The sequence below is a fragment of the Poecile atricapillus genome, chromosome Z (assembly GCF_030490865.1).
Source record: "Poecile atricapillus isolate bPoeAtr1 chromosome Z, bPoeAtr1.hap1, whole genome shotgun sequence".
Lineage (NCBI taxonomy): Eukaryota > Metazoa > Chordata > Aves > Passeriformes > Paridae > Poecile > Poecile atricapillus.
The window spans coordinates 19229136-19245803 of record NC_081289.1 but is presented as its reverse complement, the minus strand read 5'-3'; the positions used below and the strand labels follow the sequence as shown (position 1 = coordinate 19245803).

The 16668-nt window shown below is 40.4% G+C and overlaps 1 protein-coding gene across 2 annotated transcripts; it reads left to right on the top strand.

Moving 5' to 3' along the window:
• Positions 1-4069: 4069 nt before the first annotated feature.
• On the top strand, positions 4070-10325 carry LOC131573677 (short transmembrane mitochondrial protein 1). 2 transcript variants are annotated; one of them, XM_058827866.1, is made up of 3 exons: positions 4070-4201; positions 7304-7357; positions 9877-10325. In XM_058827866.1, exons 1-3 carry the CDS (start codon positions 4187-4189, stop codon positions 9955-9957), a joined length of 150 nt encoding a protein of 49 aa, XP_058683849.1. In that variant the 5' UTR covers positions 4070-4186; the 3' UTR covers positions 9958-10325. The 2 variants fall into 2 exon arrangements, with proteins under 2 accessions (XP_058683849.1, XP_058683847.1); XM_058827864.1 differs by lacking the exon at positions 4070-4201 and adding an exon at positions 4526-4670.
• Positions 10326-16668: the final 6343 nt, after the last annotated feature.

The window sequence follows — 16668 nt, the reverse complement described above, 5'->3', positions numbered from 1 at the left end:
GAGATAACTTCCTGCATAGGGCTTGTCCTTCTGTGGAAATGCAGAATTAAGTTGCAATGCTAAGATGGAATGAATAGCTAAGAGGGTCACAAAATGCAGTTTCATGCGTCAACAAGAAAAAAAGAAGTGTGGTTATGCTGTTTTGTTTTTTTTTCACTCAAAGTATTTCAAATTTCCATGGATGGTTTGTTGTAGAACATTCCCATTGCTATTATTTTGCACATAGAGAAAATCTTGCCTATATTTTGCGTTTTCTAGCTATTCCTCAAGTCCCTTTGAGTCCCTCCCCTTGTGCCAGGTGACTTGTGAAGTTATCCTAGAGAGGAACATGCCTTAGATGTTTAGATTAATAGATTGAATTAGAACATACATCATCAGACCATGCCATGGGAAAAAGGACCACTTTCTTGTTTAATTGGAAATGCAGAAACAATGCTCACTGAAGGGGGGGCCTGGGTTCTGTGTTGTTGTGTCATCCTGAGAGTGTGACAGACCCCTCAAGTCCAACTTATGATTCATGCTGCCCTTCAGCCCTGCTGCTCAGAGACCTTCTGAAGGTTTGTCTCTCCTGGTTCTCCTGGGGCTGATGTTCCTCGTGCTCTAAAGTTTCCCCACTTTCTCCTAAGGAGCACTTTTAGGAGAAGGGAGTGCTCTGGAGTGCACTGTAGAGCTCACTCTGGGCTCAGAACTGCTTGACATCTCTGTGTTCCAGCAGGTGCTGAGGATTGTTTGCTCCCAGGTGGCAGAGGGAAGCACACACTGCAGGTTGGCTGAGAGCTGGTACCAAGGGCTAAGCTGCTCTCTCTGCCTCTGACAAATCATTCACACAAAGCCAGGCAGACTCCAGTGTACAGAATCAGCTCTCAGAGTGCTCTGTGTAAAAACTGACTTTGAGAGGGTCGCTATGAACCACCAAAGCCAATTACCTCTTCTAGTCATACCTACATTTGAAAATTTGGCCTTAAACAGTTTGACTCACATGGTGAGTCAGGGATGCCTTCTGTTTTTCAGTCAAAAGTGTAGTAGGCTGTTGATCTGAGAACTCCAGAGGGCCTTTGAAATACAGCCACTAAGAGAAGAGAAAAGGCACTGAAAGTTATTATGGAAAATATGTTTTCAACAACTTTAATTAACAATAAACTGCACCTCCACCAGGAAAGATTTTAGATTAAAGGCTAGCTATTTTTTTTGAGGTAGGCAATTACACTTGGTATATTGAAAGGTCATAAGTTCTACTAAGTTTTTGACAAACTGACTGCCCCGCTGTTCTGATTTCTTATTACGAATTGTTCAACACATGTCAAGTGCATAATACATTCTATATCTATTGTGTACTATAATAGTGCATGTCTCCACGGCAAGACCAAAACGTCCTGGATAATTACAACTTCTCAGAAACCTTGAAATCACATCACAGATTATAAAAGATATTTTACTAAAGCAAAGAAAATGGGCAGAACTAAACACAAAATGTACAGATTAAACATAATAAAACTTTAACAGAAATTTTAATAGGTGGTTTTCTGGCTCCATCTGGTGCTCATTTTACAAAATTTCTAGCTGAAAGAAGTATGATTTCCATTTCTCTTTCCAGCTACACAAGGGAAATGAAGAGTGGTATTAAAATGTTTAACATATGTATCCTGAGGAATTACATTCAAAGTTGTATATTATTTATTATGAAAGTAACAGAATACCTTTTAAAATTAGTTTTTATATCCTGTGACTAAAATAATTTTCAGCTCTGAGAAAGGGCTTCTATGGCAAAATTATCATTTCTCCTTAGGATCCCGGTTAGAATGGCAAAATAATTTTCCTCCCTAGTAACCTTTCTTTGCTTACATCCTCATGATGGTTAAATCAATACTACTGCTTTATTCAAACAAATTCTCAAATATTTGCAACAGGATTATCACAAGTTTTCACATCAAATATTTTATTGGTGCTGCTTTCAGATCTCACAATAGCATATTTACTGTCTGTACAGAAAAATCACCTGCTTCACTTGGCTTGCAATAGTTTTTAGGAGGAGTTTGATCCATCACTGCCCCAGAGGTTGAAGCAACACTAATGTGTCTAGTTTCCTGGGCCTTCTTTTGGGGCCCTTCTTGTAGATGTGTCTGACATTTGCCCTCTTCCTGTCATAAAAGATATCCTCTGATCTCCATAACTTTTAATTATAAATTTCAGTATGACAGAAAGTGGCCCTGCAGCAATGTCAGCCACTTCTCTCACACTGGGGCAAATTTTGTCTAGGCACATAGACTCATATGGAAATCAGAATGTAAACTCTTCTTTTTTAGTAATTCTCACAATATCATGACAGAACAGCCTTCTTTTTCTACTGGGCCTAACATATAAAATATCCTTGTCCTCATATGTTCATAAACCAGCAAATTTATTTCAAAAGCAGGGTAGTTTAAATGTTATCCTTTAAAAAAGGTATTCTGACTTTCCCCAAAGTGGACTACATATATACTGCACACAGACTATAAAAACAATATTAAATCAACATGAATGCATCTTCAAAGATGATTTAGGAATTGAGGATAATGTTGAGTAGATGGTACTTCCTGACAAACAAGCTTTCTGCATGCCTCAGGGGCTTGAATGTACTTGCAGAACACCAGAGTGCAGTAGATAACATTGAGAAAATCTTCCCTAGCAGCAAAACAAGTAAGTTTAGGTTGGTTTTTTGGTGGTGGATTTTTTTTTTTTTTTGCTTTAGCTTCTCCCCCACCCATTTATAAAAGCATAACAGTTGCATTTATAACTACCAGACTGAGCTCTTCTTTCCACTAATATATGCCATCCACAGCACATACCCACTCCAGGCTCTGACCCAAAATGATTCAGCATTGGCTAATACAAATGGAATAGTTCTACTTTAAAGGAAAAAAAAAAAGTTTTGGCAGTCTGCTAAATGTCACAGAGGAAAATCATGGCATGTAGGAAAATAACTGTGTAGAGCAGTGTTGAGCCAAGAGTGTCTAACACGTTGTATTCATTATAGCCTAAACACAATAACAACATTTTTAAAGAACCTTATCTCCCTGTGATATTGTGGAAGCATTATAACTACTAAAAGCCCTGTTTGCCCCATCTGGTTTCTGACATGTGCTCAGGCTGGAGCATAATATTATCTCAGTGCTCTGATCCTGCACACATGGAGAAGGCTTCAGAATTAGGAAAATACCCATTAGCAGCTCATTTGTTCTTTTTTCCATAACGAAGCTCATTTGTGAGACCCCTGGAAGAGTCGGTGATCGCAGGGGACAAGGAAGCCCAGCCCTGGCTCTTGTGCCACATCCATTCAAATCTTTGTGCCATTTCCAGGTGTCAGCTCTCGCTCAGGGAGGGAAGAACAACGCAGCAGCTTTGGGACACCCTGAAATTCAGGAGAGAGTGGTCTCAGGTCTGGATCCTCACTGGGGTATCACCAGAACAACAACAACAAAATGTTATTTCGTATCTTTCTGTGTTTTTTTTCCTCAAGTGGGTAGGAGATACTTCTTTACTTCACCAAGGTAAAGAAGGCTTTGGCTTCCCCAAAAAGGCAGAAGCTACACGCTTTCTATTAGATGGAGCAGTTGAGCTCTCTGGGAACTGAGACATAATGGGAGGTAACTTGCCTTCAGGGTAGTTTCCTAATAGCTCAAAAATATACATATCTCGTGAGTTTGTTTTTTAAACTTATTTTTATTTATTTATAAATAAATACATTTCTATTTGCATATATAAATATATATACGGGGGAGGGGAGAGAGTTTTGAAATAAATTGCGATAAAGCTTGCGATCCCTTACTGACTTGCAGAAGAACTCTTCCTAATTGATATTAATAAATCAATGAATCAATGAATAAGGTTTAGCCATTAAAAGAAGCTGAACCCAAAGCGATTCACAAAGAACTACTCATGCAACCTAAAAAAACCCAGCAAACCCCAAAACAAACGGCAGCCGCGGCTCGGCATGCCCGTGCGGCCCCTCAGCAGCGGCCGGGAGCGCTGCGGTCGCGGCTTCCCCTCACGGCGGGGCGCGGCGGGGCCTGCCCGGGGGCCGGGCCGGGGGCAGGGCCGGAGCCTTTCCCCGGCCATGGCGGTGAGGGCGGGCCCGGAAGGGGAGCAGCCAGCGCCCGCCTGACTTCCCCGGCTGTCGGGCGGGGCGGCAGTGCGGGCAGCGGGCACCATGCTGCAGTTCTTGGTAAGGCTCCGGGCTCCGAGGCGCGGTGCCTCTGCCGTGGCACGATGGGGCCGCTGCCCGGCCGAGGGAGGAAGGGCGCGGTGTCCGGCACCCCCCGGCCCCATGTTCGGCCGTCCCCCGGCCCCATGTTCGGCCACCTCCCAGTTCCGTGTCCGGCCACCCCCCGGCCCCATGTTCGGCCACCCCCCGGCCCCATGTTCGGCCGTCCCCCGGCCCCTGTCAGTGGGGCGGCTGAGCCCGGTGTTGGCTCCCCGGCAGCTCCCCATCCTTGGGCGGCTTCCCCCTCGAGCTGCTTCCCTTCTCCCGCTCCTTCCCACCCGTCCCCCTTGTTCTCGCAGAACGCTGCCTTAAAGATGCTCTGAAAATGGAGTTCCGCGGCTTGTTTTTCCTTCCAAGTCGTGCTCTTAATTTGCCTTGGAGATTCCGCTTGCTCACGGCGATGCTGCCCTTGCTGCTCAAATTTCTTTGTGTAAGCATAAATACCTCTCTCCTTCAGTGGCAGCAGGGGCGTGAGCCCTTGACATTTTGTACACCCTTATACTGCTGGAGATGTGGATATACGGAAATTAAGGCAAGGGATCGCATGTCATTACTGCCCCGAAGAACAGCAGAATTATTAGGCTTCATCTTTTGTTGGGGCAAGATAATTCAGCTGGCTAACGAGTTTCATGGGGGGTGTTGATACAGAGCAAGAAGTGATAGCCTATTATAAGCTGGAAGAATATCGCCTATTTTTATAGAATAAATAAATGACGCCTATCTCTCATCCCAGCTTCATAAGAACAAGTATGAAAACCTCAGTCATTTCTGAAGCTGTTTATAATCCCCTTGCCACTCCAGTGAAAACCTTCAGTAAGGCTAAATATGGTTAGCCTTTCTCAGAGTTTCTGTGTTTATCAGCTCCACTGTTTTCTGCTGGTTTTTTAATTGTTGTTGCTAGATAAAAATACATTATATTTACGACGCCTCATTAGTGTGTGAAAGTTAGACAAAAGATATACTAATTCTGTGTTTTTTCCCTGCTTGGGTGTAGATTGGAAGTTTGACTCTTGCTCTGCCTGGTTAGGGCTGTAGCAGAGAGATAAAGGAATAATCTCACAAACCTTGTGTTTTTTGCAGTCCAGAGTTAAGCATTAAGTAAGCTATTTGTTTTCAGTGCATCTTGAAATGCTGTGTGGAAATTGGAAGACCCTGAACTCTCATCAGCCCTGTTGTTTCTAGTCAACATGCACATTTTCATTGGCTATGTGCTTTGATTTTCATATAAGTGAAGTCTTAAATAGTGACTTTATTTTTCCCCATTGCTCAAATTGTCAGCTCTAAAAATAAGTGTAACCGGGTGGATACAGTGCTGGATTTTCCACTAAAGGACTACGTTTAAAGGGAGTACTGGTCTCAGTACTATCTCTACTGACTTGGGGTTACCACACAACAGAATATGACTTATGTTGGAGAGGTTCTAGGGTAAAAGCCTAGAACACTGCTAATAAACAAGGATTTGGTTTGTGTTTCCAGGCAGCTTCCCAGAAACTATTAAAGGAAATTTTCCTCTGCTAGAGTGATGCTCTGAATTAAGAGGAATCACAGGTCTGTTTTTCATCGGTGCATTATTTGTTAGTATCTTCTAGAGTACCTGCTTATCTGGTAATTGAAACAACAAGAGCACATGCTAACCAGGGCAGTACACACAAGAATAATTCCTCTTGTTCTTAAACTGTTAAAGCTAAGCTTAAAAAAGATGATTATAAACAAGGAATAAGATCAAAAATCTGTTTAAGAAAATACTGAAGTAACTTGAAGTCAGTATGACAGCTCGCATCCAGTTTTAGTTTTCTATAGATAGATTTTCAGCACTGCTGCTTATGGAGTCTGAATCACAGAAAAGATGAATTGTGCTCTGTGCTGCTTTGGGCCTGGAAAAGATGTCTGGTCAGTAAGTGATGGCAAAGTTGTTTTGTGGACACTGGTTTTATTTTTCTTAAAATAGTCTTATTTTGACAGCAGTGACCATGAGCAATAACAATTTTCTTAAATAGAACTGGCCTCAGCTTTTACAAAGGGTGATTTGTCTACTAACAATGAATGAAAGCACAGTATTAGTATTATTAGTTAGTAGTTAATTGAAATAATTAGTATTGACTATTTCAATATAGTCAGTATTGTTAGTACTTCCAAGTATTAACTTGAAATAATTAACTATTTCAAAATAGTTAAATGAGCTTTCATGGTAAAAGGCAGACTTAGTTTGAAGTGTAACAACAAAAATAAAATATGAGATACTGAGGAGGTGATGAATGAAAATCTCATCATCTGTCTTTTAAGAGAAAAATTTCTTTCACTTCAGAAGTGTTCTTATGCTTGAGGATTTTACTCATCTAGCAGACAAGGTCTGGGCCAGAAACTGGTTGTGTTTTGCTCTTGCTCTACTTCCAGAGTGCATTTTTATGGACACCCTTCATCAACTGTAAGTGCACAGTTGTCAGAAGAGGTTGTGCCCAGCTTACAACCAACTGTACTACCTTGGAGGAGCCCCTAGATCCGAGTGGATTTGGCTGAGAACTAATCTCTTGGGGTCAGAAGGGTTTGTCTGGAAGATGCACAGCTGTTGCTGCAGAAGAGAAGAAGCAGGTTTACATCAGTTTAAGTCCATGTTGTGAAGTTAGGTTCTTTTTACTTATACTAAGACACATATGTCCCTTTCCAGCACTGAGCATTGTTCTAGTGGGGTGTTGCTTTAGGCATTCCCAGCATGGACCAAGAGCTATGTGATATGTTGGTCTCTGCTGCTGTCTCCACCATTTTTCTAGGAGTTACTGCCTTTGTGGGTGTGTAGAGAACCTTACAAGGATGAACATAGCTTGATCCAAATAGTCTTGGGGATGTGGATTGAATAACAAAATTGTGTGGTATTTTGGAAATGATGGCAAGGTGTTTCTGGTGAGGAAGATGGGTAAAATTGCACCTCTCTGTTTGAAAGATGAGAAATTAAGTAGGAGTGGAATTGAAACTCATTAAATAACTTCTAATATCCCTTTTTCTTTATTTTAGCCAATAAGTTTTTGATGGAAGGATGTTAACTCTTCACCCTTTCTTCCTTTTTAGCTTGGTTTTACTCTTGGCAACGTGGTTGGGATGTATCTGGCTCAGAACTATGAGGTAAGTATTTTGGTATTCTCAGAGGGAAACCTGTTCTGATCGGAAGATATATTGCTGTTTTCCCTCAAGTAGAATTGAATCAGCCTTTATTTTGATGGTTTATATATTTTAAACAGAGTGCAGATCATGCTGACTTTAGGACAGGAGAACTCAGACTTTTACAGCAGAATTACCTCACTGGAAGAGTGGTCAGCCATTGGAACAGGCTGCACAGGGAATTGGTGGAGTCACCACCCCTGAGGTGTTCAAGGAATGACTGGACATAGCACTTAATGCTGTGGGCTAGTTCACAAAGTGATGATTGGTCAAAGATTGGATTCTGTGATCTTGTAGGTCTTTTCCAAACTTAGCAGCAAAAAAAAAAAAAAAAAAGTGGAAGCAAAGCATCATCTTCTCTGTGGCAGTGTACTGCTTATAGCTTAAACTTCTGTTCAGTCCTAGAGCCCAGGCATCTACAGGGAGACAGGAGGATCAGAAAAGGTTTATCAATTGCTCATGGATTTTACCAGCATTAAAATACTGTTTCCTGTCTTGGATAGCCTGTCTTCTTACAGTGTTCTCCACTCAATACGAATTTTTGTTAATAAAAGTCCTCAGAGCATGAGAAATGTCTGTCTCTCAGACCAATAACGAAAATAAGTTTTGCCAGCTTTTTTTGAAAATTCAATGCTTTCTTCTACTTCAAAAAGTGTATTGACCTGCAATCTTTCTTTCCTTCTTTTCTCACAGTGAGAAAAGAAAGAGAACTTCCTCTTTTTTAGCTCTCAGTTAACAGAGTTTTAGTGTGAGAGGGCAGAGGAAGAAGATTTCAAGCTGAGCCTTCAAAACATGCTTTTAATTTCTGCAGAGTCAACAGGATCCCTTGTAAGATTAGTGCCGCTTCACTTTCTGGCTAGAGGAGTTAATAACATTTAACTTAAATTTTTTAACATTCTTATGCAATCTGTATTAGCCTTAATAAAAAAAACCAAACAACGTTGTTGAGGCTTTGGTGACATTTCTGTTTTCCTTTCCTCTCATCTTCAGTATTGAAGTCATCATGCTTAAAAAACAAATCTTACATTTTGCTCTTTGTTCATGCACAAACTTTGGTGATTTTTCCTGTCAGTTACTCCAGGAAAAGGACTAATGAAAGGCTGGTGTTTCTGTACAATGTATGTTTTATGGTGTTAAAAAGATGTAGTCACAAGAATATATTTGGATGTATCAGTAGGTATCACAACCAATCTGTGGTGCTTTTCTGGCAGCACTGATAAAGAATTGCCACAAGAGGGGGACTCAGGCTTTTGATTTGCTGGAAGTTCCCTGGAAATGCAACACTGACTTGCAGGATGAACACAGAAATTTTATTGCTGGTGTTGAAGATGATTGGTTTGAGATGACATTTTATATAAGCTTGTCATAATGAGGTCCTAATTCTGCAGCTGTACACACAGTGTGCTCAGTAATAAGTACATGGAGGGTTCTGCTGACAGTGGTGGAGTTCTCTTGGTGTAGTTTAAATGTCAGGCGTGTTACAGGCTGGGCTCTTAATTCCATTTGGTCAAACAGAGCTTAATTCTGAAAAGGAAGGTAAGAGGAACTTACGTTACCAGTTCTGTGAACCTCAGACCATTCAGTAAGAGAACTGCATTCTGTATGGATTAATTTCTGCTCTGGTCACATATAGGTTACATATGAAGTAAAAACCCAGGATATATATATATATATATATATCAGCTAAGAGTGGAAAATTTGCTTTAATTTTGTTTTAATCAGCTTGTAAAATCATGCATTATCAGTTCCCAGTTTTAGCTAGTCATAACCTTTTCTTTGCTATTAAGAGCTTCAGCTTTTTTTCTCTTTCAAGGTATCAAAATTTACTGCTGGATTATTTTATCAAAATTATTTTATTTGTTAGAGAAAGCTGAAGATTTGAAGCTCACAAGCAGTAAATTGAATTTTCATTCAAGTGTGAAACTGCAAAAGGGTGCCAATTTGCAATGCAGTAGAATTCCCCAGTGAAGAATTTTGTTTCCCACAAGATGAACTAGGAGAAATATTTCTTAATAAATTTCTTGAGAACATATTTGATGCTCTTGAACATCTCTTTTCTCTTGCGTTATGACCAGTATAGTGCAATCTAATTTCCCCTTCAAAAGCCTGTGCATCAGTGTTTAAATCTGCTTAATCTTGGCAGTTTGTCTTCTTTCAGTCAGGAAGCCAGACTGGTCATGCTAAATTTCCTGTAATCTTTTTTCGTTCCTCCTGTTCCCATCACCACTGGCTGACTTATTGCCTTAATAACCTAAGTATTTCCTGAAGCCTCATGTGAGGTGCTCTCATCTGCTGTTTGCCTGATACTGCTTAGATTTAATCTTTGTGCAAGGTAACAGATACTGGAAATACCTTTTAGAAACCAGTTTAAACTTTATAGAATTTCTTGCTGTGTGTATGGTATTGTCTTTCCTGATGAAACTTATGTAGCCCTGGATTTTTTTTGTTGCATGGGGTTTGATTGTTTTGTTTTGTCTTTAAAGATTCCTAACATTGCAAAGAAGCTGGAAGATTTTAAGAAGGATGTGGAAGCCAAGAAGAAACCTCCTAATGACAAGTCCTGAAAGAGCAATGTTCCCCAGGTCAACTCTGTGTGTGCACCGAGGATGCAATTTACCTTTCAGGCAGCAAAGGTCAAGTAGAGGGTTGGCATGCTTAGTCTCCTAGAACTGGCATATCCTTCTTTTGAAAGGGCAGTGGTGAACTTTTCCTGGGACTGATTTTCAAAGGTTTCAGAATTTGGATTTGCAACTGATACATGACTGGATGATATCATTTGTATTTTTCAGTATTTCTTTTCCTAATATTTTGTAACCTGTTTTTACCTGATCCAACTGGAGTGCTTTTGGTCCTGTTAAAATGTGTTCCTCACACTTGATAATACCCTAGCTCTTAGAACAGCACAAAAGAAATTAAATGCATCAAGAAGTAACTTTCAGAGTTTCTTGTCATTTGTTGTGAGCAGTGATATTTCACTATCCTTCAGCCACACATACACACAAAGCAAAAAAAGCAGCTATTAAATCTCCTGGTGTGTAAGAAAACACACATTCTATTGTCTTCTGCTTGAAGCCATAATTCTGCAAAAATCCTGTTGTGAATTCTGAAAAAAAGTTGCAATGATTTGAATATATCAGTTTTATTAATTCAAGAATCTATCAAATAATTTTTTTCCCTTAAAATGGAAGAGTTCTATTAACTCTGTAACATGGCTTCAATGACAGAGTCCCCTTGACAGTCTTTTCTCAGGACATGAAGAACAAAGAAAAGTGTCAGGAAAATATTCTTGCTTTTATTGAGAATGCCTGGTGATGGACTGCTCCAGCCAAGCACAGAGAATAACCTCTATTTGTTCAGGCTCTAGATTAAAGCATACCTGAAGTGCTTCTCCATTAATGTTTTAATTAGGATGAGGGTTGTGCCTTCAAAGTGGTTTGTCCTTTTACTATGTTTTCATTCTCATCATAGGAGAACTGTAGAGCATATGGTCTGTATTCCTCTCAGAAGAGACTAAATCAGAATATGTGCTTTGATCTCTAATGGGAGTTTAGTCCATTAGGCAGGTCTAGAGACACTCCGAAAGAAAAGAACCCAAGCTCTGGGCACTGATTGTCTTGCTTTGTCAGTGACCTGTGCTGTTTGATATAAACATAGCATCAAAGCTTTAAAGTATGGAACTCTCTATGTACCCATTGTAATTTTGACCCTTTACCCCAAAGCCTTTAATTTGGATATATCTGAGTGGACTCCTAGTTCAGGAGTTCTCACTGGATCAGTAAAGACACATTGACAGAGTACCATACACCAAACACATCCTTTGCCAAAGTTTGGTGGTGCCAGAGTTCTTCCACAATGCGCTCCTGAAACAGAGGAAGGTATTCCTCAGGCAAAGATTCTCCTTCTTAAGCAATGTAAATATATATAAAGAATATTTCACCTGTAATTTTAAATCCTTCCTTTCACCTCTGCCCTGAAATGTGTAGCTGACATAAAAGTTTTCAGTCTTTGCAAAGGGTTATTTGTCAAGTTTAAAAGTCAGGCAATCTTAGTAGTGATGCAACCAATTTTCTCTACAGTAAACACCCCAAGAACCTCTGACACGGAGGAATGGTTGAAGGACCTAACGCCAGCTATCAGAAGCCATGTGGTAGCAGCATGTGTGGAAGATACCCAGAATGTGCTTGGTGAAGGGAGTTCCCTACTGAAGTACAATTATGTTTAGCTTTTCCTGAGTTAGTGCTGTATGCTCTACTTCTTGCAAGAGCTTTCCACTTCCTTTCACAGACTTCAGACCTGACTGAAGGAATTTTCTTCCATGCACAGAAACGTTTCCATAGAGTGATAGCACTGCACAGCTGTTTTGGTGCTTTCATGAACATGATGAACTTAGGTTTCCCCCAACTTCCTCTCCCTCCCCCTCCCCTCCCTTTCATATTCTTGAGCATTGAAAAATATTGTCGTTAACCCATTTTTTTTTCTTTGCTCACCATATAAAATTATGTTAGTGTTTAAAATTGGATTATTTCTTTCCTTAAACATACTTCATATTCTTCCCTTTCTGTACGTGGAGATGAGGAGTGAAATAATGTTCCAAATCTTGGTGTTTGTTGCCAAACAGGCCAGTGTTTTCTAAAAGTGTTTTTGGAGCTGACTCTTTCAACTGTGCATTCCAAACAGATCCTAACAGGATTTTTTTTTTCCTATCATATTAGGAAGTGAGAAGCTGCAGATGTAAAGCTGTAGAAAAAATATATGCTCATTAATATTGAAGAAAGCATTTCTGAGGTGTTTCACTGTTTGCAACACTTTCCCTTATAGCTCAAGCTAGATTTTTTCTTCCCACATAATAATTATCCAGATATTATACATCTGGATAATGTTATAGCACAGCTGATGTGGACTTTGTAACTACTATATAATGCATTTTACCTAGCCTGAGGTTATCCTAGGTGATCCTAAAATTTAACCTTACCTTTCAGAGGGCAGAGGGTGAGCACAGATAATGACTGCTTGATGCAGGTCTTGCATCTGGGGGCTCAGAGTGCCTTGGATGCACTGGCGTCATAGCAGGGCACAAAAGATGGATGCTCCATGAAATTACCTAGGAACAAATTTCCCACTTAACATGGGCTTTGTGGATATCTGCCCATTTCAAATGCCTATGTGGATAGCTAAAATTACCAACTAAAATATGCAGACTTCCTTCCTTTGCTGAAAAACAGTTGTGTTCATGTATTCATTATTTTGAGACATATTCTGGAGCTGAAGGTTCAAGGCAAAATGGGAGGAATGGAATACATGAGCTACTAACAGACTTCTAAAATATTTACTGTGGATTGAGAGTATTAACCTGTTTGGAAAATGCTGCCCTAAGGCTCTTCTGCCATTAAACAGTCAAGGGTTAATAACCAAAATAAACAAAAAGCCAGATAGCAAAGCTAATTATTAGCTTACTGGGCACCAGAACCCAGGTAAGGTTGGTGGTCACAGAACTTAATTACATGAATGTTCTGTGGTTTTACATCCCAGAACCACAGCGTGCTGCTGCATAATATGTGCTCCATCCCTGGTGAAATGTTTTGGTTTCAAAGCAAGAAATTGGAATTTTTGGAATTAGCAATGTGTTAATTTCATATGCCTGGATTATATCTGTGTTTGCAGAAACAAGATTGTGCATCGATATTCAAATGTAAAAATCAATATCAATATGCTCTATGGGAAGCAGAATTACTTTGGACATTAGGTAGATACATCAGTATGTAAGTTGCTGCTAAAATCCAGAGAAAAATCTACTGTACGGTTCTTTTTATTTTTGCCTCAGAAGAACAAAAAAGAGAGATGTAGTTTTATTTGATAGGCTTCTTGGTGGTACGTGTTAACATTTATTTTACAAAGTTCTAAACCGAGGTAATTTTTATTGAATTTGTACTAAGATAAAATAACTCTGCAGGTTATTTGCTTTTTCACCTGAAACATACATTGTTCACAGATGATGAGTTTTACTTTCTGAAAAATAAATTTCATAATTTGCCCTCAGAATAGGTGCTCCTGCCAAAGTCAATTCTGGCTTTAGTCTTTAAATGCACATGGAAAAAAAAAATGAATATGCCAATCCTGTAAATCACTGTCTCAAACCACAACTACACAGTATCTTTCCTATGCTATTTTTTTTTTCCTGTGTGGAAACATGGAGTCTGCAACAGAGTAATTCCACAGATTAGGGCCTTTCTCTGACGACAGCACTTCTTGGGCCCAAAGATGAAATGCAGTGAGTAAGATACCAATCAACATGTAAAAAAAAAAATAAAAAAATACAAGGGCCTGTTTTAAATTCTATTACTCAAATTTTCTGCAAACACGAGAGACTTGAACAGCCATGTACAAGTATTAAGTACAGCTATCATGCTCTGCTTTTTTCCCTGAGAAATAAAACATTATCAGCTATGGAATGAATAATTGCTCAGTAGAAATCACCTCAATTTGCTTCAGTTAAATTGTTCAGATTTTAAGTTAGGTATATTAAAAAAGTCCATATATGAAGCCTTAATAGGATTTTAGTAAAAGGTAATAAAAAATGTAAGATGAAATATTATACTTCTGTTAGTTAATGCAGTTCCAATCTTTGGACAAATACTGAGCTGAAAGCAGAATTTTTGTTTTTAAGGCTTGATGTATGTGCTGAATCTTGAAAGCACCTTGAAATCACTTTAATTTGAAATCAGACTTATTTGTCCTCTGAAGAAAATACTTCTGCCCTGGTTGTTGGTAAAGAAAAATTTGAAGTAGAGTGACAGTACACTATATCTTACAAGTGAAAATTTCTGACTTGTATACTTGCCATTACTACTACTACTACTACTACTACACAACAATAAGAGCAGGGTCTGGTGGTGGGGCATGTACTGCCTGATCTCATGTGGAAAAAAGGCCAGGACAGCACACTGCCTTCCTTCATCTACCTGGTGGGACATGGCAGTGACAAATGCCAGCAGCTATGAATGTGGAATGTGCCAGGAGCACCAAAGCAGGAGAAACAGTCTGTTGGGGAAATTCCTTGCCTCAGTCCACTCCAAATGCCTCTGCACCAATCTTGTGAGACACAAGCTATTCCAGAGTCTCCTGGAGATGTTTCTGAAGAAATGTTGGAGATGTGCAATAGCACCAAGCCATTTCATTTACCTACTGCTATTGCTGTTCTTACTGAAGAGCATTGCTGGACACCCTGTTTGATTTGTGAGTAATCCCAGGTCTCCCTAAGGCTGGCTGGAATGCCAGCTGCTCATCTGTCACAAGTGAGAATATCCTGTGTTCATATCCCCTGGGAAGCTCTGGGAGAGCAAGGTGTGATGGGAGCTGAGCAGAGCTGAGAAATCAGTATTAGGAGGGCAGAGAGTGATTTGCTGCTGAGCAGTAAAGCAATTGGAAGATGCTGGTGGATGAAGCATGAAAAGGATTAAAAGTTGAGTGCACAGTAAAAGGTGTAGAGCAGCTAAAGCCCTGGCAGGAAAACAAGCCAGAAAGAATTTCATGGCAGGGAGAGAATGGTCAAAAGTAACTTTAGGCACTGTGAACAAAGAGATGTTCTGCTTGCTGTGTGTAGGGACAAAACTGGGTTTTGCAGACACGCCCAGCCGCTGTAGTGCTTGTCCTGGAGGAGGTTGCCCATGCTGGTGGACAGGCATTGCAGCCCCTTGCTTTCCTGCTCCTGGGGCTTCAGGCTGGAGCTCGTGGCAGGGGAGGCCAGAGTTCCTCTGCTCTGAGCCCATTTTGGGGTCCGTGTTCAGCAGCAGCCTCCTGCTGGAGAGCAGGGAAACAGCCAGGGAGAGGAGCAGAAAGGGAGGAGGATCTGCATAGCAGAGGCTGCTGTGAGCTTTGTGTGATGGAGTGTGGTGCAGGAGCAGGCTCAGCGTGGGGGGAACACAGGAACAGGTGAGATGGGAGAAGAGGTGAAAAAGTGAGGCCGAGGTCTTGTTTTACCATCAGGGGTTATGGGGATGCTTTAAGCAACTGATGCACAGAAACATTGCTATTCAAAATGAAATTTACAGGAACTACCAGGAATAGCAATTATTTTGCTAAAGGATGCCCCTTCCTGCTTCTGGAACAAGGGCTGAGACACGATTTTGTTTTTTTTCCCCATATTTCTCCCCTCTGCCAGCCTAAGACCTCTTATTTTACCTGTTTATTTCCCAGATGCGTCTGTGGGATCCCTCTGTTTTGACAGAAGCAGTAAATTAACACCTCCTGCTGTCTCAACACTGCTTCTCTAAGGGTTTTCTGGGTTATGGGTGAAATATATCCAATTTATGTTCACATGGAGCCCCAGAATGTGCAGTAATGAATAATTTATTTTATTGACATTTTATTTTTGCAGAATAGACATTCACACTATCAACTAGAGAGACTAGATTAAAAGTGGAAAGCATAAAAATTCATTAAAGTGTATGTGTGATTACATGAGATTCAATCATTCTAATATACAGCTTAAAGGTATTGACATTAAAGAAATTATTAAAAACTGGACATAATACTTGAGAAGACTTAATGAGTGTCAGAGGGATCCAGTGAGGAAAGCAGGGCATTCAATTTGTTGATGAGAGATAAAGAGGTTGGCTTTTTGGCTTTGTAGTTATTTGCTCTTGAGCCACAGTTTCCTACCTTTGAAGTTCCTGCTCTCTGGGCTGCTAGAGAGCAGGGGGTGTGACATTTCAGTGAATGCATAGGATGGGGAGATACACCAGCACCACTCCACTTCAGCCCTCTCCCTTCTTACTCATGGAGTAGCACTGAGTGCCATCAGGGATGAGACTTTGTCTGTCAGGGGAATCAGAAGTGCTTAACAGCAGCCAAAGAGACAGGAGAGTGATAGGGGGTGTTGGCCTGGTAAGGTTTTGCTGGTCAAGCTTCCCCTGCTGAAAGAACTCCCACTGCAGCAATAATAAAAAAGGTCTTGAACAAAACTTTCTGTTCCTGAAGCTTCCTTCCAAAGCTGAGACTGCAAGTACTGCAATATTGGAAACTTACAGTAGTGCTGTGCAAAAAAACCTCCCATATTCTCCTTCCAAGGAGGTTTCTCCTTCCTCTCTGGTGGTTTCTACTATCCCTTTGAAGTGCTGTAGCTGGTAGTTGGTAGCTGGATTTCTGTCCAGGTCATATGAGTTAGGTGGAAAAGTGGTTTTTGCAAAAAACAGTGATGTGTCATCTCAAAAAAATAAGAATTTGCCTTCAAAAGAAGTAGGCTTATAAAACTCCTCTGGATTTGGGAATAAGGCTCA